The sequence below is a fragment of the Carassius carassius genome, chromosome 20 (assembly GCF_963082965.1).
Source record: "Carassius carassius chromosome 20, fCarCar2.1, whole genome shotgun sequence".
NCBI lineage: Eukaryota > Metazoa > Chordata > Actinopteri > Cypriniformes > Cyprinidae > Carassius > Carassius carassius.
This window is the reverse complement of record NC_081774.1, coordinates 2,373,619-2,400,406: the sequence shown is the minus strand read 5'-3', so window position 1 is coordinate 2,400,406 and position 26,788 is coordinate 2,373,619. Positions and strand designations below refer to the sequence as shown.

The 26,788-nt window shown below is 35.1% G+C and overlaps 1 protein-coding gene across 2 annotated transcripts; it reads right to left on the bottom strand.

The window, feature by feature from the left end:
* Positions 1 to 25,997, bottom strand: sirt6 (sirtuin 6). 2 transcript variants are annotated; one of them, XM_059501122.1, is made up of 9 exons: positions 25,857 to 25,997; positions 25,588 to 25,767; positions 24,586 to 24,713; positions 18,611 to 18,793; positions 17,449 to 17,508; positions 16,378 to 16,473; positions 15,910 to 15,990; positions 2,891 to 3,014; positions 1 to 815 (listed from the first exon to the last, which is right to left on the bottom strand). In XM_059501122.1, the coding sequence occupies exons 2-9, from the start codon at positions 25,651 to 25,653 to the stop codon at positions 384 to 386; spliced, it is 1,170 nt and encodes a 389-aa protein (XP_059357105.1). In that variant the 5' UTR covers positions 25,654 to 25,767; positions 25,857 to 25,997; the 3' UTR covers positions 1 to 383. The 2 variants fall into 2 exon arrangements, with proteins under 2 accessions (XP_059357105.1, XP_059357103.1); XM_059501120.1 differs by having other exon boundaries at positions 25,588 to 25,956.
* Between the last annotated feature and the right edge of the window lie 791 nt (positions 25,998 to 26,788).

Sequence of the window (26,788 nt, the reverse complement as noted above, 5' to 3'; positions counted from 1 at the left end):
AAAAAAGAATAGTAGTATTTGTTATACAGTCTATTATAAAAAAAGAATATGTTTTGATTTTAGGGTGAATTAAGACAGACATGTTTTGTGCAGTGCAGATCATATGTCTATTTTACAGTACAAAACCATGATTCTCCAAAACCTCCATCCAGAAAAACTGCACAGATTAGCTAACAAACAGAGAAACATCGACCTAATTTATCCACTAACTAGCTGTAATGGTACACATGACATGGCTTCATCACCTCACTTCATCTAACAGGCCTGAGTCCAGGTTTTCCTCAAGATGATGTAAACACAGGGTATGTGGTGGTGAGCACACTTCCTGAGATTTGTGATTCAGTTTCTGTCTGAATGTGATAGGGCTCTAGGAAGAGGGCTGGTCAGTGTTTTTGGTGTGGTTCTGCGCCCGTTTCATTCACAGCAGGAGAACTTGTAGGATTGTGGGAGGAGCCGTTAAAAGGATGCGCCTCACAGGACGACTTCTGCGTTTTGATTGGTTTAGAGTCACTAAACGCTGCCTCCTTTCCCTCTTCTTTGGTCTCTTCTTCTACTTTAACATCTGTCTTGCAGTTTATTTCACCAGCCTGCTCTTTTTTCTTTCTTTTTTTTGGAATGACGTGTTTATTCTCCTCTATTTTCAGCTCCTTCACTTCCTTTTTCCAGGCTCCGAATGGGAGGATGTCCAGGTCTCCGCCTGAGCTTTCACACACCGTTGGCCCCGCCCACTCTGGAACCTCCAATCCCAGCAGCTTCATCAGCTGACCCACGACCTCGTCTACATAGCCGTGGATACGCAGGTGGGCGTGTTTGTCCTACAAAAACCAAGTTAAGTAAAAAAACAACATGAGAGATCTGAACTAATACAAGAGTTTTCAAGCTGTTATTCACTGAAATCCATCACACAGCTATCGTGTGACTTCAGATGTATGACTGCTACTTGACAACTATTGTTTATCATGCTTTTTTAAATTACTTTTTGCGTTTTACAAGAGAAAAATCACTGGGGAAAAAAAAGTGAATGTTTAAAATTTTTTTTTTTTTGTTATAAAACATTGAATCGATCAAAAGTAACAGTAAAGACATTTTTAATTTTACAAAGATTTCCATTTCAAATAAATACTGTGTTTTTCAACTGTCTAATCATCAACGAATCCTGGGAAATGAAATACATCACGTTTCCACAAAAATATGAAGCAGCACAACTGTTTTCAACATTAATAATCAAGACATTTTTCTTGAGTGGCCAATCAGCTGGAGTAATGACGCTGAAAAATCAGCTTTCAATAACATTTTACACCATATTCACATAGAAAACAGCTATTTTAAATTGTACATATATTTCACACGATGACTGTTTTACTGTATTTTTAATCAAAACAATGCAGCCTTTATGAGCAGAAAAGACTTCTTTCAAAAACATTAAAAATCTTACTAACCCCAAACTTTTTTCTTGAAAATTACACACATCTTTTTTTCTTTTTTCCTGTGTGTGTTAAATACTAATTTACTTTGAATAAATGCCCACTTTAATCCAATCACAGCAGAGTCAGATTACCAACAGACATAACAAAATAACACAAGAAATGTCAAATTCTATTTCTCTACAAATTAAGCTGCTTATAATACTATAAACTCTCCCTCCAAAAATCTGACACGTGGAAGAAATCACGTTGCATGCATGTCAGGCTTTGAATATGAAACTAGATTTATAAAAAAATTAATCCAATTTGAGAACTGAGATGTTGACAGGAAGTAGAAGCAATGAGGTAAAAGCGGCAAAAAAAACCTTCAGAAGAAAATAAATCAAACATATATCAAAACGTCTACAAAATAATAGGATGAATCCATTAAAACACATTCCAGCCACATGATGAGATCAGAAAGGAAACGACAGACGAGTTTAAGAGAAAATCTAGCCGACTCTTTGATGAAGCTGCAAAGCTTCTTAATCAAAATTGTTTTAATACTAAGCACGAATGGTCAGACAGGGTTACGCGCAGCTGTGCTTTTGAGTAACACTAATCTGAGCTTGTGTTCACAGATTTCAAACTGCTAATTGTGTTTGCATGTGGGTCAGGACTAAGAGAAAGACACTAGTGTGCTGCTGGTCCCCATCGACTTCCATTGTATTTCCATACTGTAGAAGTCAATGGGGACCAGCAACTGCTTGGTTAATTCCTTTGTTTGTAAATTAATTTGTTCCTTGGTTTTAGTAAATTGTGACCATGTTGTGCTAATTTGTTCCCTCATTTTAGTAAATGATGGCCACGTTGTACTAATTTGTTCCCTTGATTCAATTAAGTCAAAAGAGGGAACAAATTAGTACAATGTGGCCAGAAACATTTTAGTTGCTTACATTATTCAAAACATCATCTTGTGTTAAACTGAAGAAAGAAATTAATGCGGGTTTGGAACAACTGTAAATGGTTGAGGAAATGATGATAGAATGTTGTGGTACAAATTCCTAATTTCTGGTTGCGATGAATATGTTTTTGTCTGCATGTCATCTGTGATGCTCTGGAAGGCTCTTATGCTCACCGAAGCTACATTTATTATTTACTAAAACAGTAAAAAAAAGTTAAATGTTATTACAATTTAAAATAATTGTTTTATATTGCAATATATTTTAAAATGTAATTTATTTCTGTGATCAAAGCTGAATTTCCAGCATCATTACGCCAGTCTTAAGTGTCACATGATCCTTCAGAAATCATTCTAATATACTGATTTGCTGTTTATCATGTTGTGTTGTAATGTTAATGTAATGTTGAAAACAGTTGTGCTGCTTCAATGTCACATCTGAGCAATTTTTAATGCTGAAGAAAAATGTTTTCAATGAATTTGAAGGAACCGTTTCATGAAAGGCGTGCGTGTTGGTGAGACGTACATGTTTGGTTGGCTGAAGGTTGACTATAACCAGCTTCCCTCCCGTGCGTTTGGTTAGAAGAGGCAGATCTCCGCTAGGTTTAATTTGAAGAGATGTTCCCAGCGTCAAGGCCAAGTCAGCTCGCCTGTGAAAAGAGACGTGGAGCATCAGGTTCTGGGGTCTGTTGTTCTTTTCTCAGAACCAGTGAATATGTGCCGCTCACACGAGTCTTGGCCTCAGTTTGTTCACATACAGTCATAATGCACACATAAATGTCAAACTACAGTCTGGTCAGCTTCTGCATTCAAGCTCTTTTTAACGCTCTGTTCCTGCTTTATTAGGACCAATAAAAGGATTTATTCATGACTCCATAACCTATAACCTTAACATTATACAGCTAATTAATCATTCATCACACATATCCTGTTGTTCCGATCAGGTTCATTGTGATTGCAATAATCATCACATGGTTCCTTTGTTGATGCAAATCTGTATCATTATTATGCAAAAATCTGTCAAGAACATGTCTCAGTTACACCTCACAAGAAATTCCACACAAAATAAATAAATAATGAAATTTGATAACTGTAACAACAATTCAGAACAATGTATCTCATGTAATATTTGTTGTACAGCCTTTCAGTGTTATTTTAGCATTATCTACTAAAATATAATTTGTTGATATATTAAATTAGCTTTTATTTTGTATTTTCGTTTTAGCTAAAATACACATGACATGTATAATGTTTAATGTGGTTTTGTAGTTTTTATACAGCCTCTATCCAGCTTTATGCTCAGTTTTAGCAATTAAATCAATATTAAACTAATATGTATATGTCAGATAAACATTTCTAATAGTAAAATAACAACACTACACCTTTTATGGCATTTTACATAAATGTAGTGTGTGTGTGTGTGTATATATATATATATTAGTGCTGTCAATCGATTAAAAACTTTAACTAGATTAATCACACATTTTTTCTATGATTAATCGCAATTAATCGCAATAAAAAAAGAAATGTTTTTGTACGTTTTTAATGTATTTTTAATGTAATAATTTCACAGTTAAATCAAATTAATGTAGAAACAACATAAAGACAGTATATTTTAAATACTTGTTTAAGTGGCATCTTTTTATGAATGAAGGCCAGTATTACTGATATTAATACAGCTACTGATTTTTTTTTATTTTTTACATTTATTATTAGGCTTCAAAAATATAACAGTTTTTAATTTAAGTAAACTTAAAAACAATGCTAACATAAACCCATAATAAATGTCATGTTTACTCCTGCCCTTCCTGTCTTAACAGTTAGGAAATATACAGAAATTTAATAAAGTTATCAAAGTTATATGCAGTCTGCACTGCATAAACTATAAATTAAATAGTTAATCCTTATTAAAGCTACAAAAGTTATTTAGTCAAGAGCAGCGAGTCATTTTCTCTGTTCCCTTTGTTCTTTAACTTTACTGACAGGAAGCTTTATTGGCTGCTGTCCCTTTAAGAGCAGACAGACACGCAGATCTCACCGTTTATATACTGTCTATGGATCTCGCCTCATTCTCTCACAACTCTTTTTGTTCATTTTAGACTTTATATAAATCATTTAAGATTGCTCTTATGAGGATAATCGACAAAACTGGCACTTTGGGATGTTTATTGTTAGTTCAAGCGCTTAAGAGAACTGGATTCTGGCGCCCTGTCTATGCATTGTGTGTGTGTGTGTGTGTGTGTGTGTGTACGTGTGTATGTGTCACATAAGGTCATTCACAGACAGCGCATTCTCTTTTGTCTTGCCGCGCTTGAAATGTTTAAAAGCATTTAAATGAATAAGAGCGTGATCATATAATGTAAAGCTAGCCAACTGATGGCAGAAAATACAGATGCTGCGTTAATTGCGTTAAATATTTTGACACGTTAAACCAGACAAAAATTAATCGCATACGTTAACACGTTAACGTTGACAGCACTAATATATATATATACACATATAGACATACACACACACACACACACACAAACAAAACATATTACCTTAAATTAGTGCTTTTAAATGATAAATCACAATTAACCCTTGTGGATTGTTCAAATACACTACCCTTTCGAGTTGTTCGGGATGAAAACATCCACTCAATTAAACTGCTGTAAAAATGTATCAGATTCATTTTTTTTTTTTGCATAAATCTGTTAATCAACCTCAGTCCTGATCAAAACTACCAAATGTTTTTAAAAAATCCAAGATTTTAACTCTTTAATTGCCAAGTTCATAAATGATGTCACTGATTTGGGGGAAAAAACACACAAAATGACTTATTTTCAATATAAAAGTAATTGTGGCTGGATTTTTTTTTTTACTTTTTATAACAGTCTTGGGCATGTCAAAGATTAGTAGCAACATTGGCTTTGATGCATTTTTAGTTTTTGTGCAACATTAGATTTAATTTTTTCTCCCTAATTTGTTGTTGGTGGCTGTTTTTGCCCCATTGACTTCCATTATAACGACATTTTTTGATTGCAAAGCCATGACACCATGTAATCATGCATTCTTGATTGATTGTGGTTTTCCCTTTTGGGAAGAGGTAAAATTTATTAATTTTACATTTGATCACTAGGTGGGACCATTAACCCTTTAGATAGGCCTGTGCAAAAAAAGGCTTAGTTTCTGGCTTGTATATGGAGTTATATGGAGTATAACAGCAAATTATAGTGTTTGTGTGTGTGTGAGATTCTTGATTGTTGGTGGTTTTCCCTGTTGGGAAGAGGTAAAATTTATTAATTTTACATTTGATCACTAGGTGGGACCATTAACCCTTTAGATAGGCCTGTGCAAAAAAAGCTTAGTTTCTGACTTGTATATGAAGCTATATGGAGTATAACAGCATATTATATTGAGTATGTATGTGTGTGTGTGTGTGTGTGTGTGTGTGTGTGTGTGAGAAAGAGAGAGAGAGTGTGTGTGAGAGAGACCTTTGCGCACTTACCTTAATGTATTTCAGAAAATCACAATGTACACCTCAGCTCTTAGAACTACATGGAGTAAACAAAAGTGTATTTATGCACCTGCTGCCTTTTAATGGTGGTGAAAGTATTCGGTTGTTAAGTGATGACGTAAGAAGCGCTGTTTCCGGGTCCAGGCCTCAACTCGCTTCACTTGAGAATATGACCTCAGCAGCCGTTTATGAGCACTGTTTATTCATATTGATAATTTAAGTTAAACGCTTTCAAACTTACGATATACACTACAGTCTCCGTGCTCACAGCGTCCCAAACAGAAATAATTTTTATATATTTTTTTAATATTTATATTTTCATTGTCTGGCTATCTGGTACTTCGGTATGGAGTTAAAGGTTAATATTATAACTTTTTCGCTAGTATTCTATCACATTGTGAGTTTATATTAGCACCTTTTGTTGTTTTCTCGTGGTAACTGATAGAGCGTTTGGACACGGAAGCGCTGCTACGTGACGTCAGACTTAACAAGCTAATAGACTAAACAAAAGCAAAGTACGTGGATTTAAACACTTGCATGCCATCGTGCTGGGTATTTAATGGTGAGAAGAGCAGAAAGCAACAAGAGAAAGGGCTTGACTTGTACCAAAGTTTTAGAAATGATTATGTAGCGTGACCCCTCCAGCGAGCTGCAGCTTATTTGAAGTTGGTATTGCATTTTGGTTCATAATACATTATGTTCATAAATTTGATGCGAAGTAGATTTTTTTACAGGATTTTAAGGTTTTAAACTGGCTTTACCATCAAGAAAAGAGGAGCATTTCACTTATAGACCATCTGTACTTTTCACCATCAAAAGGAAGCAGGTGCATAAACACACTTCTTTTTTTATTGTTTACTCCATGTAGTTCTGAGAGCATGAGGTGCATATTTTGATTTTTTCAAATACTGTACATCAAGGTAAGTGCACAAAGGTCTCTCTCACACCCTCTCTTTCTCTCTCTCTCTCTATCACACACACACACTATAATTTGCTATTATATTTATAATTTGCTATTATATTTGCTATGCTATTATATTATTGCCTTTTTTTGCACAGGCCTATCTAAAGGGTTAATGGTCCCACCTAGTGATCAACTTGGAAAATTTAATAAATGTTACCTCTTCCCAACAGGGAAAACCCACCGACAATCAAGAATCTCTCACACACACAAACACTATAATTTGCTGTTATACTCCATATAACTCCATATACAAGCCAGAAACCAAGCCTTTTTTTGCACAGGCCTATTTAAAGGGTTAATGGTCCCACCTAGTGATCAACTGTAAAAATACATTTTTTTACCTCTTCCCAAAAGTGAAAACCACAAACAATCAAGAATGCATGATCATATGGTGTCATGGCTTTGCAATCAAAAAATGTCGTTATAATGGAGGTCAATGGGGCAAAAACAGCCACCAACAACAAATTAGGGAGAAAAAATGTAAATCTAATGCTGCACAAAAACTAACAATGCATCAAAGCCAATCTTGTTACTAATCTTTGACATGCCCAAGACTGTGATAAAAGGTAAAAAAAAATCCAGTCCACAATCACTTTTTATATTGAAAATATGTAATTTTGTGTGGTTTTTTTTCAAAATCAGTGACATCATTTATGAACTTGGTAATTAAAAAGTTAAAATCTTGGAATTTTTTTTTTTAATTTGGTAGTTTTGATCAGGACTGAGGTTGATTAATAGATTTATGCAAAAAAAAAATTGAAAAAAATATTTATCTTATACATTTTTACAGCAGTTTAATTTAGTGGATGTTTTCATCCACGAACATCCCGAAAGGGTAGTGAATTTGCCTACAGTGTACCGTTGAGTTTTTGAAAAATTTCAAAGCATTTTCCCAAAATATGGGTCAAAATAAGATTTGTCACCAAAAATCATTCCATTAGCTCAAACACAGAGAAAGTTAAGACAAAATAAGACTCAACTTTACCCCCTAGTGGACGAAAACGTCCCCAAACAACGCACAAGGTTAATCACATCCAAAATATTTTTTATTTATTTACATAGAACCTGTGTGTTTTGTGTATATTTATTATGTATATATAAACGCACACACATTCATTATATATTTTGAAAACATTTTCATGTATATATTTATATTAATTGATATTATATATAAATATTTGGGAAGTCGTGGCCTAATGGTTAGAGAGTTGGACTCCCAATCGAAAGGTTGTGAGTTCGAGTCCCGGGCCGGCAGGAATGGTGGGTGGGGGGAGTGCATGTACAGTTCTCTCTCCACCTTCAATACCACGACTTAGGTGCCCTTGAGCAAGGCATCGAACCCCTAACTGCTCCCCGGGCGCCGCAGCATAAATGGCTGCCCACTGCTCCGGGTGTGTGCTCACAGTGTGTGTGTGTGTTCACTGCTCTGTGTGTGTGCATTTCGGATGGGTTAAATGCAGAGCACAAATTCTGAGTATGGGTCACCATACTTGGCTGAATGTCACTTCACTTTCACTTTCACTTTCACTTTCATATTAATTGATATTATATTTAAATATCTTAAATTGTATAAACTTAACATTTTTCTTAAATATATACATGCATGTGTGTGTATTTATATATACATAATAAATATACACAGGACACACATATATTATGTAAACAAAACTTTTATTTTGGACGCGTTTAATCGCGATTGATCTTTAAATAAAAAAAAAAAACAAATAAAATACACACATTGCATTAATCTTTAATTAAAAAACGGTGTAGTTTTGTTTTGTATAATATTACTACTAAAAATAAATTAATACATTTAATTAATGGCCTGGTCACTGGAATTAAATCTATATAGAAACGTCTGAAATGAACAGAATGGGTCATGGTTGACTAATCAATTGTTGGATGGCTAGTTGACTTTTATTATTATTATTATTATTTAATTTTTCATTCACAAGTGTTGAACTGTTTGCTATCCTGACATTGCAGAAAAAAACACAGAATAGCAACAGCGGTGGAGAAAAGGCTGTAAGACTTTCACAGACCGGAAATGAACTGAATGAGTTCAGCTGTAATAGCCTCAAAGCTCTACATTTTGCCATCACCGTTTCTAAGCCTGTCTGAAGTCATTTTTAACTGAACATCATTAACTTTAAAGTACACTCTTCAAAAGAACAGTACTTATGTTTAATTGATTATACGTAAGGTGAAAATGATCCTGTACACAACATAATGAAAATTGTTTCTCTAAAAGCTCCATTAATTCCTCATGAACTGCTTAGACCTAAGAACAGCTTTCTAAATGAATGACTAAAAGGGTTTCATCACAGCATCCAAAATTCAGAAGTAGTGAATGATTGCAGCAGGGAAGAAACATCTACAACAAGAAACCACCAGTGACCTCAGACTGTGAGAGAAAATTGAAAGAGTGAAACAGCAAAAGTGAGAAACACAAATCTTCTTTAAGTTTGAACAGGAGCTTGTAGGTGCTTGATTGGTTTTCGAATCTCATGTGTTCGTGGGAAACTCATCGGTGTCACGCTATCAATCTCAGTGTGCTCTGCCTCCACTGTGAAACCTACATGCTCAGACGAGCTTTTACCTAAAACACATTCAAAAGACATATCTGTAAAGCTGCTGTCACCTTTCAATGAATTTAATGGCCAATAAAAAAAAAAATGTAGCACTATGTAACTTGCTCCCCAATGGACCCTTTGCAGTAAATGGGTGCCGTCAGAATCAGAGACCAAACAGCTGATAATAACGTCACAATAATCCACAAGTTATCCAGTCAATCAACTAATGTCTTGTGAAGTGAAAAGCAGCATGTTTGTAAGAAACAAACCTGCTCCATCGTTAAAGTAGCAGGAAGCGATTTCTATTCTGAAATACTGTTGGAAGTGGATCGGACTAAGAGCGTGATCATATAATGTAAAGCTAGCCAACGGATGGCAGAAAATACAGATGCTGCGTTAATTGCGTTAAATATTTTGACACGTTAAACCAGACAAAAATTAATCGCATACGTTAACACGTTAACGTTGACAGCACTAATATATATATATACACATATAGACATACACACACACACACACACACACACACACACACACACACACACACACACACACACACACACACACACACACACACACACACACAAACAAAACATATTACCTTAAATTAGTGCTTTTAAATGATAAATCACAATTAACCCTTGTGGATTGTTCAAATACACTACCCTTTCGAGTTGTTCGGGATGAAAACATCCACTCAATTAAACTGCTGTAAAAATGTATCAGATTCATTTTTGTTTTTTTTGCATAAATCTGTTAATCAACCTCAGTCCTGATCAAAACTACCAAATGTTTTTAAAAAATCCAAGATTTTAACTCTTTAATTGCCAAGTTCATAAATGATGTCACTGATTTGGGGGAAAAAACACACAAAATGACTTATTTTCAATATAAACGTAATTGTGGCTGGATTTTTTTTTTTACTTTTTATAACAGTCTTGGGCATGTCAAAGATTAGTAGCAACATTGGCTTTGATGCATTTTTAGTTTTTGTGCAACATTAGATTTAATTTTTTCTCCCTAATTTGTTGTTGGTGGCTGTTTTTGCCCCATTGACTTCCATTATAACGACATTTTTTGATTGCAAAGCCATGACACCATGTAATCATGCATTCTTGATTGATTGTGGTTTTCCCTTTTGGGAAGAGGTAAAATTTATTAATTTTACATTTGATCACTAGGTGGGACCATTAACCCTTTAGATAGGCCTGTGCAAAAAAAGGCTTAGTTTCTGGCTTGTATATGGAGTTATATGGAGTATAACAGCAAATTATAGTGTTTGTGTGTGTGTGAGATTCTTGATTGTTGGTGGTTTTCCCTGTTGGGAAGAGGTAAAATTTATTAATTTTACATTTGATCACTAGGTGGGACCATTAACCCTTTAGATAGGCCTGTGCAAAAAAAGCTTAGTTTCTGACTTGTATATGAAGCTATATGGAGTATAACAGCATATTATATTGAGTATGTATGTGTGTGTGTGTGTGTGTGTGTGTGTGTGAGAAAGAGAGAGAGAGTGTGTGTGAGAGAGACCTTTGCGCACTTACCTTAATGTATTTCAGAAAATCACAATGTACACCTCAGCTCTTAGAACTACATGGAGTAAACAAAAGTGTATTTATGCACCTGCTGCCTTTTAATGGTGGTGAAAGTATTCGGTTGTTAAGTGATGACGTAAGAAGCGCTGTTTCCGGGTCCAGGCCTCAACTCGCTTCACTTGAGAATATGACCTCAGCAGCCGTTTATGAGCACTGTTTATTCATATTGATAATTTAAATTAAACGCTTTCAAACTTACGATATACACTACAGTCTCCGTGCTCACAGCGTCCCAAACAGAAATAATTTTTATATATTTTTTTTATATTTATATTTTCATTGTCTGGCTATCTGGTACTTCGGTATGGAGTTAAAGGTTAATATTATAACTTTTTCGCTAGTATTCTATCACATTGTGAGTTTATATTAGCACCTTTTGTTGTTTTCTCGTGGTAACTGATAGAGCGTTTGGACACGGAAGCGCTGCTACGTGACGTCAGACTTAACAAGCTAATAGACTAAACAAAAGCAAAGTACGTGGATTTAAACACTTGCATGCCATCGTGCTGGATATTTAATGGTGAGAAGAGCAGAAAGCAACAAGAGAAAGGGCTTGACTTGTACCAAAGTTTTAGAAATGATTATGTTGCGTGACCCCTCCAGCGAGCTGCAGCTTATTTGAAGTTGGTATTGCATTTTGGTTCATAATACATTATGTTCATAAATTTGATGCGAAGTAGATTTTTTTACAGGATTTTAAGGTTTTAAACTGGCTTTACCATCAAGAAAAGAGGAGCATTTCACTTATAGACCATCTGTACTTTTCACCATCAAAAGGAAGCAGGTGCATAAACACACTTCTTTTTTTATTGTTTACTCCATGTAGTTCTGAGAGCATGAGGTGCATATTTTGATTTTTTCAAATACTGTACATCAAGGTAAGTGCACAAAGGTCTCTCTCACACCCTCTCTTTCTCTCTCTCTCTCTATCACACACACACACTATAATTTGCTATTATATTTATAATTTGCTATTATATTTGCTATGCTATTATATTATTGCCTTTTTTTGCACAGGCCTATCTAAAGGGTTAATGGTCCCACCTAGTGATCAACTTGGAAAATTTAATAAATGTTACCTCTTCCCAACAGGGAAAACCCACCGACAATCAAGAATCTCTCACACACACAAACACTATAATTTGCTGTTATACTCCATATAACTCCATATACAAGCCAGAAACCAAGCCTTTTTTTGCACAGGCCTATTTAAAGGGTTAATGGTCCCACCTAGTGATCAACTGTAAAAATACATTTTTTTTACCTCTTCCCAAAAGTGAAAACCACAAACAATCAAGAATGCATGATCATATGGTGTCATGGCTTTGCAATCAAAAAATGTCGTTATAATGGAGGTCAATGGGGCAAAAACAGCCACCAACAACAAATTAGGGAGAAAAAATGTAAATCTAATGCTGCACAAAAACTAACAATGCATCAAAGCCAATCTTGTTACTAATCTTTGACATGCCCAAGACTGTGATAAAAGGTAAAAAAAAATCCAGTCCACAATCACTTTTTATATTGAAAATATGTAATTTTGTGTGTTTTTTTTTCAAAATCAGTGACATCATTTATGAACTTGGTAATTAAAAAGTTAAAATCTTGGAATTGTTTTTTTTAATTTGGTAGTTTTGATCAGGACTGAGGTTGATTAATAGATTTATGCAAAAAAAAAATTGAAAAAAATATTTATCTTATACATTTTTACAGCAGTTTAATTTAGTGGATGTTTTCATCCACGAACATCCCGAAAGGGTAGTGAATTTGCCTACAGTGTACCGTTGAGTTTTTGAAAAATTTCAAAGCATTTTCCCAAAATATGGGTCAAAATAAGATTTGTCACCAAAAATCATTCCATTAGCTCAAACACAGAGAAAGTTAAGACAAAATAAGACTCAACTTTACCCCCTAGTGGACGAAAACGTCCCCAAACAACGCACAAGGTTAAAAAAAACAAATAAAATACACACATTGCATTAATCTTTAATTAAAAAATGGTGTAGTTTTGTTTTGTATAATATTACTACTAAAAATAAATTAATACATTTAATTAATGGCCTGGTCACTGGAATTAAATCTATATAGAAACGTCTGAAATGAACAGAATGGGTCATGGTTGACTAATCAATTGTTGGATGGCTAGTTGACTTTTATTATTATTATTTAATTTTTCATTCACAAGTGTTGAACTGTTTGCTATCCTGACATTGCAGAAAAAAACACAGAATAGCAACAGCGGTGGAGAAAAGGCTGTAAGACTTTCACAGACCGGAAATGAACTGAATGAGTTCAGCTGTAATAGCCTCAAAGCTCTACATTTTGCCATCACCGTTTCTAAGCCTGTCTGAAGTCATTTTTAACTGAACATCATTAACTTTAAAGTACACTCTTCAAAAGAACAGTACTTATGTTTAATTGATTATACGTAAGGTGAAAATGATCCTGTACACAACATAATGAAAATTGTTTCTCTAAAAGCTCCATTAATTCCTCATGAACTGCTTAGACCTAAGAACAGCTTTCTAAATGAATGACTAAAAGGGTTTCATCACAGCATCCAAAATTCAGAAGTAGTGAATGATTGCAGCAGGGAAGAAACATCTACAACAAGAAACCACCAGTGACCTCAGACTGTGAGAGAAAATTGAAAGAGTGAAACAGCAAAAGTGAGAAACACAAATCTTCTTTAAGTTTGAACAGGAGCTTGTAGGTGCTTGATTGGTTTTCGAATCTCATGTGTTCGTGGGAAACTCATCGGTGTCACGCTATCAATCTCAGTGTGCTCTGCCTCCACTGTGAAACCTACATGCTCAGACGAGCTTTTACCTAAAACACATTCAAAAGACATATCTGTAAAGCTGCTGTCACCTTTCAATGAATTTAATGGCCAATAAAAAAAAAAATGTAGCACTATGTAACTTGCTCACCAATGGACCCTTTGCAGTAAATGGGTGCCGTCAGAATCAGAGACCAAACAGCTGATAATAACGTCACAATAATCCACAAGTTATCCAGTCAATCAACTAATGTCTTGTGAAGTGAAAAGCAGCATGTTTGTAAGAAACAAACCTGCTCCATCGTTAAAGTAGCAGGAAGCGATTTCTATTCTGAAATACTGTTAGAAGTGGATCGGACTGAGCACCGAAACACACTTGTAGTCAATCAGCAATAAGGGGCGTGTCCACTAGTGGTGGGGGAGGTGCCTGTGTTGCACAGCATGTATGTGAATTTGGGGGCGGAAAAAAATAGGGGTGTGACCTTTTAAATAGAGGCGTGTTTGTTTTAGTGATTTCAAATATGAACAGTGTTTCTGAGAAATGACTTACTGCACCTTTAAGACATCTTTAAATTCAAACTGTTGCTTCTATTCAAAATATTGCTTTCTCCAGTGAAAAAGTTGTCTCGTCTGAATCAGGAGAGCAATATGCACAGATCAAACACTGTTTATAAACCAAAAGGGTTCTAAATAAATACGTATTTCTTGCTGAAGTAAGCGTTATTGTGGACTTGATTATGTTTTTATCAGCTGTTTGGACTCATATTCTGACGGCACCCATTAACTGCAGAGGATCCATTGGTGACCAAGTGATGGAATGCTACATTTCTCCAAATCTGTTCTGATGAAGAAACAAACTTGCCATCTTGGATGGCCTGAGGGCGAGTACATTTCAATTTCTGAGTGAACTATTCCTTTAATAACACACATTCCAATGTTCAATGTAAACTAGGAAACAGTTATACTAATGAAAGAGACACAAGCAGCTTTATAGTACTGTGTCCTGAACTCCTGACAGACTTAACAAAATATCAAACATATTATATTCAATAAAATCACTGGAGGGACTCAAATTGTAACTGTTGTGCATTGCAATAAAGACAGAAAAAACCCCCACATTCAAGCGTTTTCTACTTCCAAGGTCACATTTCTCTTCTTTCAAGCTCCAGTGGGTTTTGAAAGCATGTGGAAGCCCAGAGGACAGTTGCGGGTCAGATGTGCAGCAGGTGTTGTGAGATGTTTTGTATGCTTGTGAGTCTTTTGAGACAGCAGTACGTTCGCTGTAATACGATTAAGATGGAACTGGTGCTGTTGATACAATGATCAAGACTGAGCACTCCTATCTATTCATTTGACCTGAAACTGAAGCAGTTAGAATTAAAAGTATTTTGATAAACTAAACCATCTGCTTGCAACACATCAACAAGCTTGATGGTCAACAGCCGTTGTACAGGAAGTGAGATCAATCTGATGGACTGATATAAAGTCTATAATCTATCATTTGTATAAATTATGTCAATAATTCATGGTAGTTTTGCAATTTCTTAACTCAAAGTCATGATTTACTGCTCTGTACTTCCCCGTGGACTTGATCGGCATGGGACTGAAATCGCAATCATCGTTTCTTTCCTGATGTGACGTTATAAGAGTAAAACTCAGATTTTTCTTGAATGACAATTTTTTTAGATGTGTCAGGAACTGGATTTTTGTTTGCTAAAATTAATGATGATGGATGGATAAATAATTTATAATAAACAAAGTTCCATTTATTCATTTTGATATCAATGTACTTTTTATATATTTTACATTTTGAACCTTTTTTTTTTTTTTACAAATATTTCTATACATGTTATTGTATTTTAGTCTAGTTAATGTGCATTTTATTTCAAGTAATCAAAAACAAAAACAAACAAAAAACATTCCCCCTGGCAATCAACTAGTCAAAAGTTATACATAAAAGGAATAGTAAAGTCAGTAATAGCCTTTGAATTGCGTTTCCTTAATTCACCTGTCAATCACTAATCTTATTTTAAACCTGTAACTGCTACTTGTCTTGTTTTTAACAAGCACCTATATCTTGATTTGCTATATAATGGCCTTCTCGCTGTATTGCTGAGCACACTTCTCTTCCTTACCGACATGCTTCATCAGCTCTATTCAGGTCTCTGTCAGGCAGCGAGTCCTCCCAGTCCAATATAGTGCTGATCAGCTTCCCTCTGCAGAAACACAAACACACACACACTGATGAGACAGAACAGCTCATGACAGGCACAGAAATCTGAAGGGGCATAAGCGCAGGGTGCGTGCTTGCTACTATTATAATGTTTTATGTAAAGATGCATAAAGATCTTGTTGTATGGTTTTCGTGAGCTTCATGAATATTGTGTTTTTAAGTCAGCATGTGAACTTAAGAAACCAGCGCATCAATGTCAATATCAATTACCTGTTTTGACTAGTGACTTGCAGTTGTTTGTAAATACCAGGGCTATTAGAAATAATATAAATAAATGATTAATTCCCTAATAAATTGTGTGCGCATGGCATGAATTTCTGGCTCCCACAATTATGGAAAATCATGATTCCTCATGATGGCAAAAAATCACCTGCAAGATCGGAGTCCTCTTGAGCGCGTGACATCGCAGTAGCGTCCGGTTGGTTTCAGACCCATCACTCCAATTACAGTGTCCCGAACATATTGCCTGAAACAGCCCAGGGCACAAGTGCTTATCACTTTGACATTGGCAGTACCTGCACACTACCCCTTGCCTCCTTCAATAGAGATTTGTGCGAGTGATCAATACTGATAAATAACTTTATCTGTTAGACACAATGCTACAATGCTCATATAAAATCAATAATGCACACGTTCAATGTAAAACATGTAGTGTGCACTAAAAAAATAAACCTGAATCAATGTTTTTGGAGACTGTAAATTCATCAAAGACTTTTCTGTAAACAGATTTAGTTTTCTTTATTTACCTGTTTCTGCCCCAAACTGGTGGGATTATATTTTGTGTGGGATTGGATTTAAAATTTTAGAATTTGACTAAAAAACATCAATGTTTTGTGAGTGTTCAAACAGAGCTAAGTCAAAATGTCTTACAGTTGTTAAAAACTTTGAAGATATTTCAGTCAACCCAATCCAAGATGTAAATTTGAGTATGTTTCTTCATGGGAACAGATTTGGAGAAATCAGCAATGGATCCACTGGAGTGAATGGGTGCCGTCAGAATGAGAGTCTTTAAACAGCTGATAAAAACATCACAAACCACAAGTGGTGTGGATAACTTGTGGATTATTAAGTCTTTTTCAGGTGTTTGGACTCATGATTCTGACGGCACCCATTCACTGCAGAGGATCCATTGCTGAGTAAGTGATGGAATGATACCAGTACATTTCTCCAAATCTGGTTTGATGAGGAAACAAAGATTTTTTCTTCTTCTTATAAATGTTATTAATTAATCGATAATTTTTTTTAAGAAGGGACAAATGGAAATAATGTTTGTGGTAATGAACCACAGATGCTTTTGACTGAGCTTAATCTGTAATGAACCCTTGGCAACCAGTACCACAGGAACAAGTTTAAAACAGTCCTGAAAGTCTTGTACTAGTTAAACGGCATCAGAAGATGTGGTTATTCTTGCTCTTGACGTGTTCAGAGAACAATTACATACTTGCCACACTTCTCACATTCTTCAACGAACATGTTCCCGTGCAGCTCTGACAATCGATCCCTAGCAGATACAGAGAGAAGTAAACAAACCCAATAAGAGCAGAAGAACGCGTAATCAATCAAAATCAATAATGAGAGAAAATAAAGCAATTAATGAGAAAATGATGACAAATGACTGAGGGTTGTTTCTATCAATTCAAATCAATATTTTAGTATAACAGATATACTATTAGTTTTATTCATATTTTTAGTTTTTATTTTTATATATTTTTTATATTTTCTTTTTAATTAAAGTTTTAGTAATTTGTTTGTTCTGTATTTTCTGTAAGTTATTTTCATGTTTTATTCATTCTTACTAAGTTATCATTTTAGTACTTTAATTAGTTTTAGTACTGAATTAGTTCTTTTTATGTTTTCATTTAAATTTTTGTGTTCTCATTTATTTTAGTTATGACATTTCGATCAGTTTATATACCAATCAGTGTTATTCTATTATTCATATAACATTATAGTTTTTATTATTATTATTGGTTTGGATTTTTTATGTGTTCTTTAAGAATTTTTTTAGTAATTTGTGTTTTTGTAATTTCTATTAGTTTTGTCATTTCCATTAAGCCTAGTTTATTTTGAAATCACTGTTAAGTATTTTTCATATACTATGTTTTATTAATATTAATTAGTCATTTTTGTTTCCATCATTTGTTAATTTAATAAAGTTTTAAAATATTAAGTTTTAGTTATTTTTAAACTTCAACTAGAATAAAAAAATAAATATTCAGTTACTGTGAATTCTTATTAATTAATGTTTAAGTAATGTAAAAAGTTTTCTCTTAAGATCGTTTTATTTAACGATAAGCCTGACAAATAACAAAACAATAAAACAATAGAATAGATAATGACTGAGGGCTTTTAGTTACATCTACCGGGATAAAATATCAATATCCTAAACTCTAACAGCTCTAAACACTAACAGCTTCAAGTCATTCGCCTAGAACAAGACATGCTGATTTCATTTCATTTTGTGTAAAGAGACAATTAAAAGAGCTAATTAACATATCTGACATCACAGGCAGGACAGAGGTCAGAACTTAAATCAAGACAGTATGAGAGACATGGGAACGCCAATCAGACTGGATGTTTTTTTGTGTAAAATCCATCATTACCTGGGGAAGCCAGAGCGCAGGTGAAGGCCGTCTACGTTCTGGCTGATGAGGTATTTGAGGTGTCCTGTCCTTTGCAGCTGCAGCAGGGCCATGTGAGTCAGACTGGGACGTGCGTCCTCAAACGTGGTGTTAAAGTGAGGCGTCTCACCTCTCTCCTCCATCGTCCACACTCCTTTAGGACCTCTGATAAACAAACAGCATAGACATCACAAACATGCTTTAGTTGAATTGTCTGGGTCATATCCTGAAAAATCGAATCTTTTTGATCTTTTGAAATATGACAGCGAATAACTTTCCATCTGAGGCGTTTAAAGACTCCATTTGTCCATTCATTATTTCTAAATAATCACGAAAATGTATAAAAGGCCCCATTACCTTGTATCTTACGTTATGGTCCCATAGAGGCAGTTTTTGTAAAAAAAAATAGGCTAACGATTGCGTCTTAACCAGCGACTCTCTGTCGCACAGTAGAGAAAATACCGTTTGGACAGGAGGAGAAGCTCGCAGACAATCTTTTACTGTCTATGAGGCTATCGGGGGAACGTGGAGGCATGAAGTCAAGGGAGAAGCCCATAGAGAGTCCATTAAAGCAACGGGACAAAATTATTCAACAACGTCTGCAAGATTCGGTGGGTGATTCAGATTTCTCTTGACACAACGATTAGAAGACTTACAGGTTGCTCACGTGACATCTACGTCATCAAGCTCAGTTTGAGTCTGCGCAGTACACTCGACCCCCAGGAAGTGCTTGCTTCTAATTGACTTCATTTGTCTCTGTTGAATCCAGGCGGCAAGGAAGTCGACCGGAAGTTGAAGTCGGCTGCGTGCCGCCATCTTGTAGCAGAACTTCACTTGCGTTAGCATTCCCATTGACTCCCATTCATTTTGGCGTCACTTTGACAGCGAATAACTTTACATCTGAGGCGTTTAAAGACTCCGTTTGTCCATTATTTATTTCTAAAGATACACGACAATGTATAAAGGGCTCCATTACCTTCTATGTTACATTATGGCCCTGTAGAAACAGTTTTTGTAAAAAATAGGCTAACGATTGCGTCATAACCACTCGACTCTCTGTCGCATTACCGTACAGACAGGAGGAGAAGCTCGCAGGCAATTAACTTAATATGGCGTACTGGCGTTACATTTTAAAATACTATACAAAATAATTAATCAGAATACTTACTCCTGCTCACTCACGCCAAAGAACTCCCCGCTCAAGCTCGCCGTCTCTGCAAGATTAACGATGGCAGTTTTCACGCACAGCTACTAGAAGATTTACATCTGTCAGACAGGTTGCTGACGTCATCAAGCTTAGTTTGAGTCTGCGCGTCAGAAACGGAAGTGATAAAAAAACGCTAAAAATGGGCTTCACTTGTCTCAATTGAGTTCCAATGGGGTCGCTGTGTCCATTTCTTTTACTGTCTATGGTTTTTCAGCATCTGTCCACGGTGCCCAGCTACGACTCAGGACGCTGTTCAAAATCCTGCCGTGCCACAGAGCAGCATCGGCATAGTTTTATTTTAAATTAGCTGGAAATTGAGCTTGTGCGTATCCGGTGTGCGATACCTCGAGATGTCCTAGACGCGGTGCAGCGCTTCTCATCCGGTGTGTGATCGCCTTTAGACGAGAAATATTAAGCTCTGCCAGAAGCAAGCCGGCAGCTCATATGCAAGACAATATTCCTGGACCCGCGCTACCGGGATGACTACGACCTGACTGTTAAAGAGACCAAGAAGCGGTCATCCTCGGTAGGAAAGCGCAGTCATCGCACCCCGTGAGAAAAGAGAGAGAACAAAATGAGGAAGAAGCCAACATCGGGCCACAGCCCAAAAGAAAAAAAAAACTCTGAAAGCACTGTTAATAAATGCCAATTTATAGTGTTTTTATTTAGTAAGTTTAAGTTTTTATTTTATATTCGTTTCTAATTTATATGATTTTATTTAAACTTTGTGTCATTTATTTGGGGGGGGGGGGGGGGGGGGGGGGTTAGCCAATAATTTGCAATTGCCGTCGGATTGCCAATTGCCGCTAATTCGAAAGTGAATGTATAAAGCGCATTCATTTATAAGCTATTTAAAAGCAAGGAAGCGAGGAAAAGAGATCACTACACTTTCCAATATGAGAGTGAGTAGTCACGTACCGATTCGGGTTGATTTGGGAGGGGTCTGAGCCGGTTGGCCATAACGGTAGGAGACGAACCTCCTCTACTAACGAGTTAACAACACATGTAAACAATCATCCTGCCAACATGGCGGAGACTGTGATATCGAGGGGAGGGGCTCTGTACCACGATGACAACTCCTTACTCTCAATAACTGTGGATGGAGTTACTAAGAGGAACGACACAAAAGTTCACTTGAACGGGCAGAAATCTCACTCTTGTGCACTTGGGAATTTGTATCAACACACACATACACAAACAACAGCCAATTCTGATGAAATCTGGTTTGCTTTTTCATGCTTTCCTAGTTACACACATGCAGCGGCTTTCCCTGCACGACTTATCAAAAGTTTTCTGTTCTTACTAAACTTGGATAAGCTCTTACAATACTACATAAACCCCTAAATAAGTCCTATCCAGACTTTAGGCTATTGATCAAAGTCTTGTACACACAGAAGCTTATTCTGGCCAAGAATCACCCACTTAGACAGAAAGAGGGTGTCTTACTGACACGTTAGCCGTCAAACACAGTTAGCTTTTCCTTAATGTGGCATTTGGAGGAGTGTAAATCTGAAATCAGATGAGAATCTTGTCTGCTTACTCACTAAGAGTCTCTTTTGACTGTCTTTCAAAGACTCAATGTCAAAAACTTAAATTCTGATGAGTTTGTTTCCCGGTGCACTGATATAAACCTGTGCACTCTGACTTGATGAAATTGCGTCAAGCCAAGCAATCAAATTGGAGATCAACGTTTGAGAAAGCTCTTGACATTTTCTGTGTGCAATATGCAGGCGGTCAGTAAACAGTCCTTGGGCACACTGTCTTTGTCCCAAGTAAACTCTTCACTTATGAAATACTGCATAGCACACCAACAAGCTGTGCAATGTGGGAAATTGAAAGGAGATTCTTGTGCACTGCTGTTTAGATGAAAATGCCTGCAGAATGTTAAAACATTCAACCATGAAAATGTGTCAAACTGTTCCCTTGAAGCAAGGCTAGAGTGAGATTGTGTCTGTGTGAATATTAAAATAATAGCTGAACTATAAACACAAATTCTACACTCACCCTCACATCGTGCCAAATCGTTCAATAATTTAATTGCATTTCTGTTTAATGAAAGACACTGTATAAAAAATGCATTGATTATTTTTATGCGACAAACTAGCAGAAGGTGAAACCAAGAAATTCATGGAACATTAAAAATTTGTACATCAAACACATCTTAAAGTAAACCAAAGTGAAATGAGGTCAACTCAGCTCAGCAGTGTGGAAAAGCACTGCAAGCACTGCAAACACACACACACACACCTGAAGAAAAAAAAAAAAAAACTTTTAAAAACTCTGACTGAAATAATTGATATATAATTTTATAAGGTAGTTGTCGAGGCTCAATTTCTAATTTTATATTTAGCTCAAATTAATGTACTAAAATAAAAATTAACTGAAATGCATGCAAATATATATATGACATATGGAATATATAATAATAGTAAGAAAATAATATATAATATATGAAAAACTAAATTAAATAAAATGTTTTGAATGTAAAACGCCTGCCATATTTCATTCCAAATTTATAGGGGGAAAAAAAAATCCAAAAATAAATAAATAAAATAATTAAATATTCTGCATACAAAATTATTGTTATTTTAGAAACATTAAGTTTTTTTAATTATTATTATTATTATTATTATATTTTATTCTGATTGGGAGATTATTGTCGGTCAAAATTTTTTACCTGGGGATAAAAATGTCCAGAAAAGAAAAGAAACACAAGAGTACAGCGCTTTAGGCTTTACTCAGGAACGGCCCAAGAACAGAAAACACTGAGAGAATTAAATGCTATTATAATTTTTAAAATGCTACTATATTTTTTCTTTTTTTTTTGTATAATGTTTTCATTTTGATTTGTCTTAGCCATTATTTATTAGTTTTTAAATATGTATATAGTTTTAGTTACAGGTAAATACGTTCTAAATGTATTCTAAGTAAATAAATGTATAGCTTTCCTTTTCATTTTACTTTCAGTTAACTATATGAAAATGAGAAATGTTGGCAATAAGATAAAAAAAAAGTTTAGTTTGCAGTATTTTCTATGCATGGAACACTGGGATGACTATATATGACAAAATGTGAAATTTGAAAATTTATTATTGCATATTACTGCTTCACACTCTTAAAAAAAACTGTAAAACTTTTAGGCAGTATGCAAATACTCCTAAGATTTGAAGAATATTTTAAGCTGTTATTTGTCCTAAAACTGCATTTTTCCCTCTAGTGAAGGCTCTCTGTAGTTACTGTGAGTCTGCATGACATGTCAGCCTTTCTTTACCCATCCAAATCTGTTCTCCTTAGAGTTCATATTAATACTTGGGTTCAGGGACTTCAGTCCAATCAGTTACTGACTAATGCACAAGTGGATTATATCTGTACATTAAACAAACATACAAAGCAGACATGCAAATAAATACAGAAGCAAACAAAAGCTCTGTTTCTGGTTTGAAAAACATGGTTTGGGTTATTTCTGGAAGATTAAATCCACAACATTATCCCGTTTCCTTCTACTGGGCTGCCAGAAGATTATGGGTGGGTGTGGGTGAAAAACATGAATGCATCTCTGGCCACTGGTTTAAAGAAAAATTATAGCTTTGTTGATGGTATTACATAGAAAATATATATTATTATTTTACTTTTTGTCCTGACTTTAAAAGGACAGTGAACACATTTAATGTCAGTTCACATGAAGCCTATAAAAAAAAGTCAATTTTCTGAAGTTATTACATGTATTGTAAACATAAAAGAAACTTGTAACAAAGAAATGAGGGCTAAAAAGGAAGTCACGATTTTCAGTGAATTGCTGAACGATATGTAAAGCAAGAAAAGTGACACTGACTACTTTTCTGAGAGTCACCATCAGCCTCTTTCATGGTTTGAAAATTGCAGTTTGGAGCGCCATCTACCAAAACACAGATGAACAGCAAGAGTAGTCTATAATTCACCCCAAAATGTACATTTGTCCATGTTCTACTCACCCTCCTAGATGTATGTGACTGTCTTCTTTCAGAATAATCCAATAGGAGTTATATTAAAAATTGTCCTTGCTCTTCCAAGCCTTTTGCTGAAATATTTGTAGCTAGACAGTAAATGTGACATGTAGAATTTTAAACCTATGTCTATTTTTATGATAGCACTGACTATAAAGAGACTGTTCTCATTTAATTATTTTTAGTTTAGTGAACTTAACATCCACTTTAAAAGCCTTATTTTTGATTTTAGATTGCAATGTTACAAAATTAGAATGAAATGTGATTATAACCCTTTTTGCACATAATATAAAGGCTTAAATAGTTACATTCACTTTATTTGTTTTCATAGCTTTTAATATGTAATTAAAACAACATTGGGTGGTAAGTTAGACATATGCATTATATATATATATATATATATATATATATATATATATATATATATATATATATATATATATATATATATATATATATATATATATATATGTGTGTGTGTGTGTGTGTGTGTGTGTATGTAAAAATTCATATCTCTGTATTTTTGGCCAATTTGCAATATACTGTATATATTTAGGTATTTTTGTTTTTGTATTTAGATTTAAAAAAAATTGTATTAATATATATATAAAATTAAATTACATTTATGCATTTAGCAGACACTTTTATCCAAAGCGACTTACGTTGCATTCAGGCTATACATTTTTACAAATAAAGTTCAAATTATTAACTTTAAAAGTATATCAATGATGCTAATAAACGCATCCATGAAGGTCTGTCTGCAGTACCTGAAGTCTGGGATCCCTGAAGACGTGCTGATTCCAGCTCCTGAATGCACCACCATGTACTGTGACTCCTTTATCCACTGGGCCAGTGTCTCCACTTTAGTCTTCAGCTCCTCTGGGCTGTCGAACTCCTGCAAACACACACACACACACACACACACACACACACACGTCTGGTCAGCTGTCCTTGTACTAGGGACTCTCCACAGGAGTAATGGTTTTACTGTACACACTGTAGTTTCTATTGCCCTACACCTAAACCTACCTCAATTTATGTCCCCACCCTGAGTGGGGGACATAAATGAGTGTCCCCCACTCAGGGGGAGTCCTCATGAGTCCTCATGAGTCTATCTATCTATCTATCTATCTATCTATCTATCTATCTATCTATCATTCTGTCTGTCTCTATCTATCTATCTATCTATCTATCATGGTTTACTGTTTTTAAAGCACATATTATACATACAAATATATAATATACACACATAACTAATTTATATTATGAATAACTTGCATAACCGTATATTATTGTGTTGCAGTTATAACATTATATCGATCGATAATAGCTCACCTGGCTTCAAATTAATGGCTTTGCTCGGCAACCATAAACAGTCGTACAGTTGTTGCCAGGCAGGGAAAAAAGTTTTGTTATTAAAATGATTGTTATTAAAAATTAATATTAAATTATTAATTAACCTCAGGGGGCTTTTATCATATGGTTTCCTCCACTGTGGTATAATCAAAGTACAGAATTCATGTTTTTATAATTAGCATATTCATTCACCGACTGCCTAATATTTTTGATTAGGTTTATTTGGTAGCGAAATGAATCGTGCAGTTATCATATTTACACACGTATATCTGCAGAGACTGAAAAAGCTTTACATATGGAATAACAGTACATTTCGTAGAGCAAATATTAAATCTGACGCTATTGTGCACTAAATGAAGCTAATTCTAGCTAACTTAAGTTAGCAGGCTAACGGCAACAAATGTAAACATCACCTCTGGGAGGCCGCAGATGCCTTTATCCGCGTATGGAGAGAGTCCCGCGGCGTAATTCACAGACATGACTCACTTTCTGGCTAAAAGGTAAGTTCAGTAAGTCAAAGAAATAGTTTGTGATCTTCCGAAACGGTTCAATCGGTTTAGTGTGTTGCTCGGTTGTGTCTAGACGGGATGCAGCTTCGACGGGAAACGAACAAATAAATTAATTTTCGACCAATTATATTGTATTTTATTAACGTCTACACACACCCCAAACCCAAACCTACCCCTTACGATAATGAAAAAAAAAACAGTAATTATTTTTTGTCCACTGGCAAATAATACGTTGTATTGATGTGCGCATGCCCAGTAGCGCCATACTTCTTTGATTTTAATGGCGAATTGCAGTCATACCTTGTCAGGTTCATGCCGCCACCTTCTGTACCGGAGTATGCAGCATAGATTATTATTGTTATATAGCTTTACGTCATCTTAAAAAAACTATTTACACACACACTCACACACACACGCACACACACACACACACACACACACACACAAACACACACACACACACACACACACACACACACACACATATATATATACACACATCCATACCCATACTAAATAAATGCAATAACGGTATAGCAGTTAATGTTCTGTATATATATATATATATATATATATATATATATATATATATATATATATATATATATATATATATATATATATGTGTGTGTGTGTGTGTGTGTGTGTGTGTGTGTGTGTGTGTGTGTGTGCAGGTCTGTTTATATTTTAACTTTACAATAATGCGTAAAATAACATATTTACATTGTAAAATAAAATATCCATCAACATATGAAATTATGCAATTAAAGTGAAATAACTGAGCCTGATAAAAATACTAATTTTAGAAGGAAATTTCAGACAGCAATTAGAGGCTTTTGCATCTGAACTCTTTATATGTATGTCACTTTAAAACTGTCAGGGATTCAGCATTCCGAATGGGATTGGGAAGATCATTCCACCATCAAGGAACAGTGAACAAAAATGTTCTGAATCTTGTGCCTCTCTGTGATGGTAAAATGAGGCGTCATTCACTTGTAGATCGCAGGGTTCTGGAGGGGATGTAGACTTGTAAGAGTGAGTGGAAGTAGGAGGGAGAAATGGTCGAGAAATGACAAAGGCAAGGGACAAGAGGGATGGTCTGATC

Excerpts from the sequence above, each read along its gene's own strand:
- sirt6 (XM_059501122.1), bottom strand. The coding sequence starts at position 25,653 with ATGTCTGTGAATTACGCCGCGGGACTCTCTCCATACGCGGATAAAGGC. Across the intron at positions 16,474-17,448 it reads GAATGTGAGAAGTGTGGCAA|GCAATATGTTCGGGACACTG; the intron begins GTATGTAATTGT and ends GGGCTGTTTCAG. Across the intron at positions 15,991-16,377 it reads AGAGGACTCCGATCTTGCAG|AGGGAAGCTGATCAGCACTA; the intron begins GTGATTTTTTGC and ends GTGTTTCTGCAG.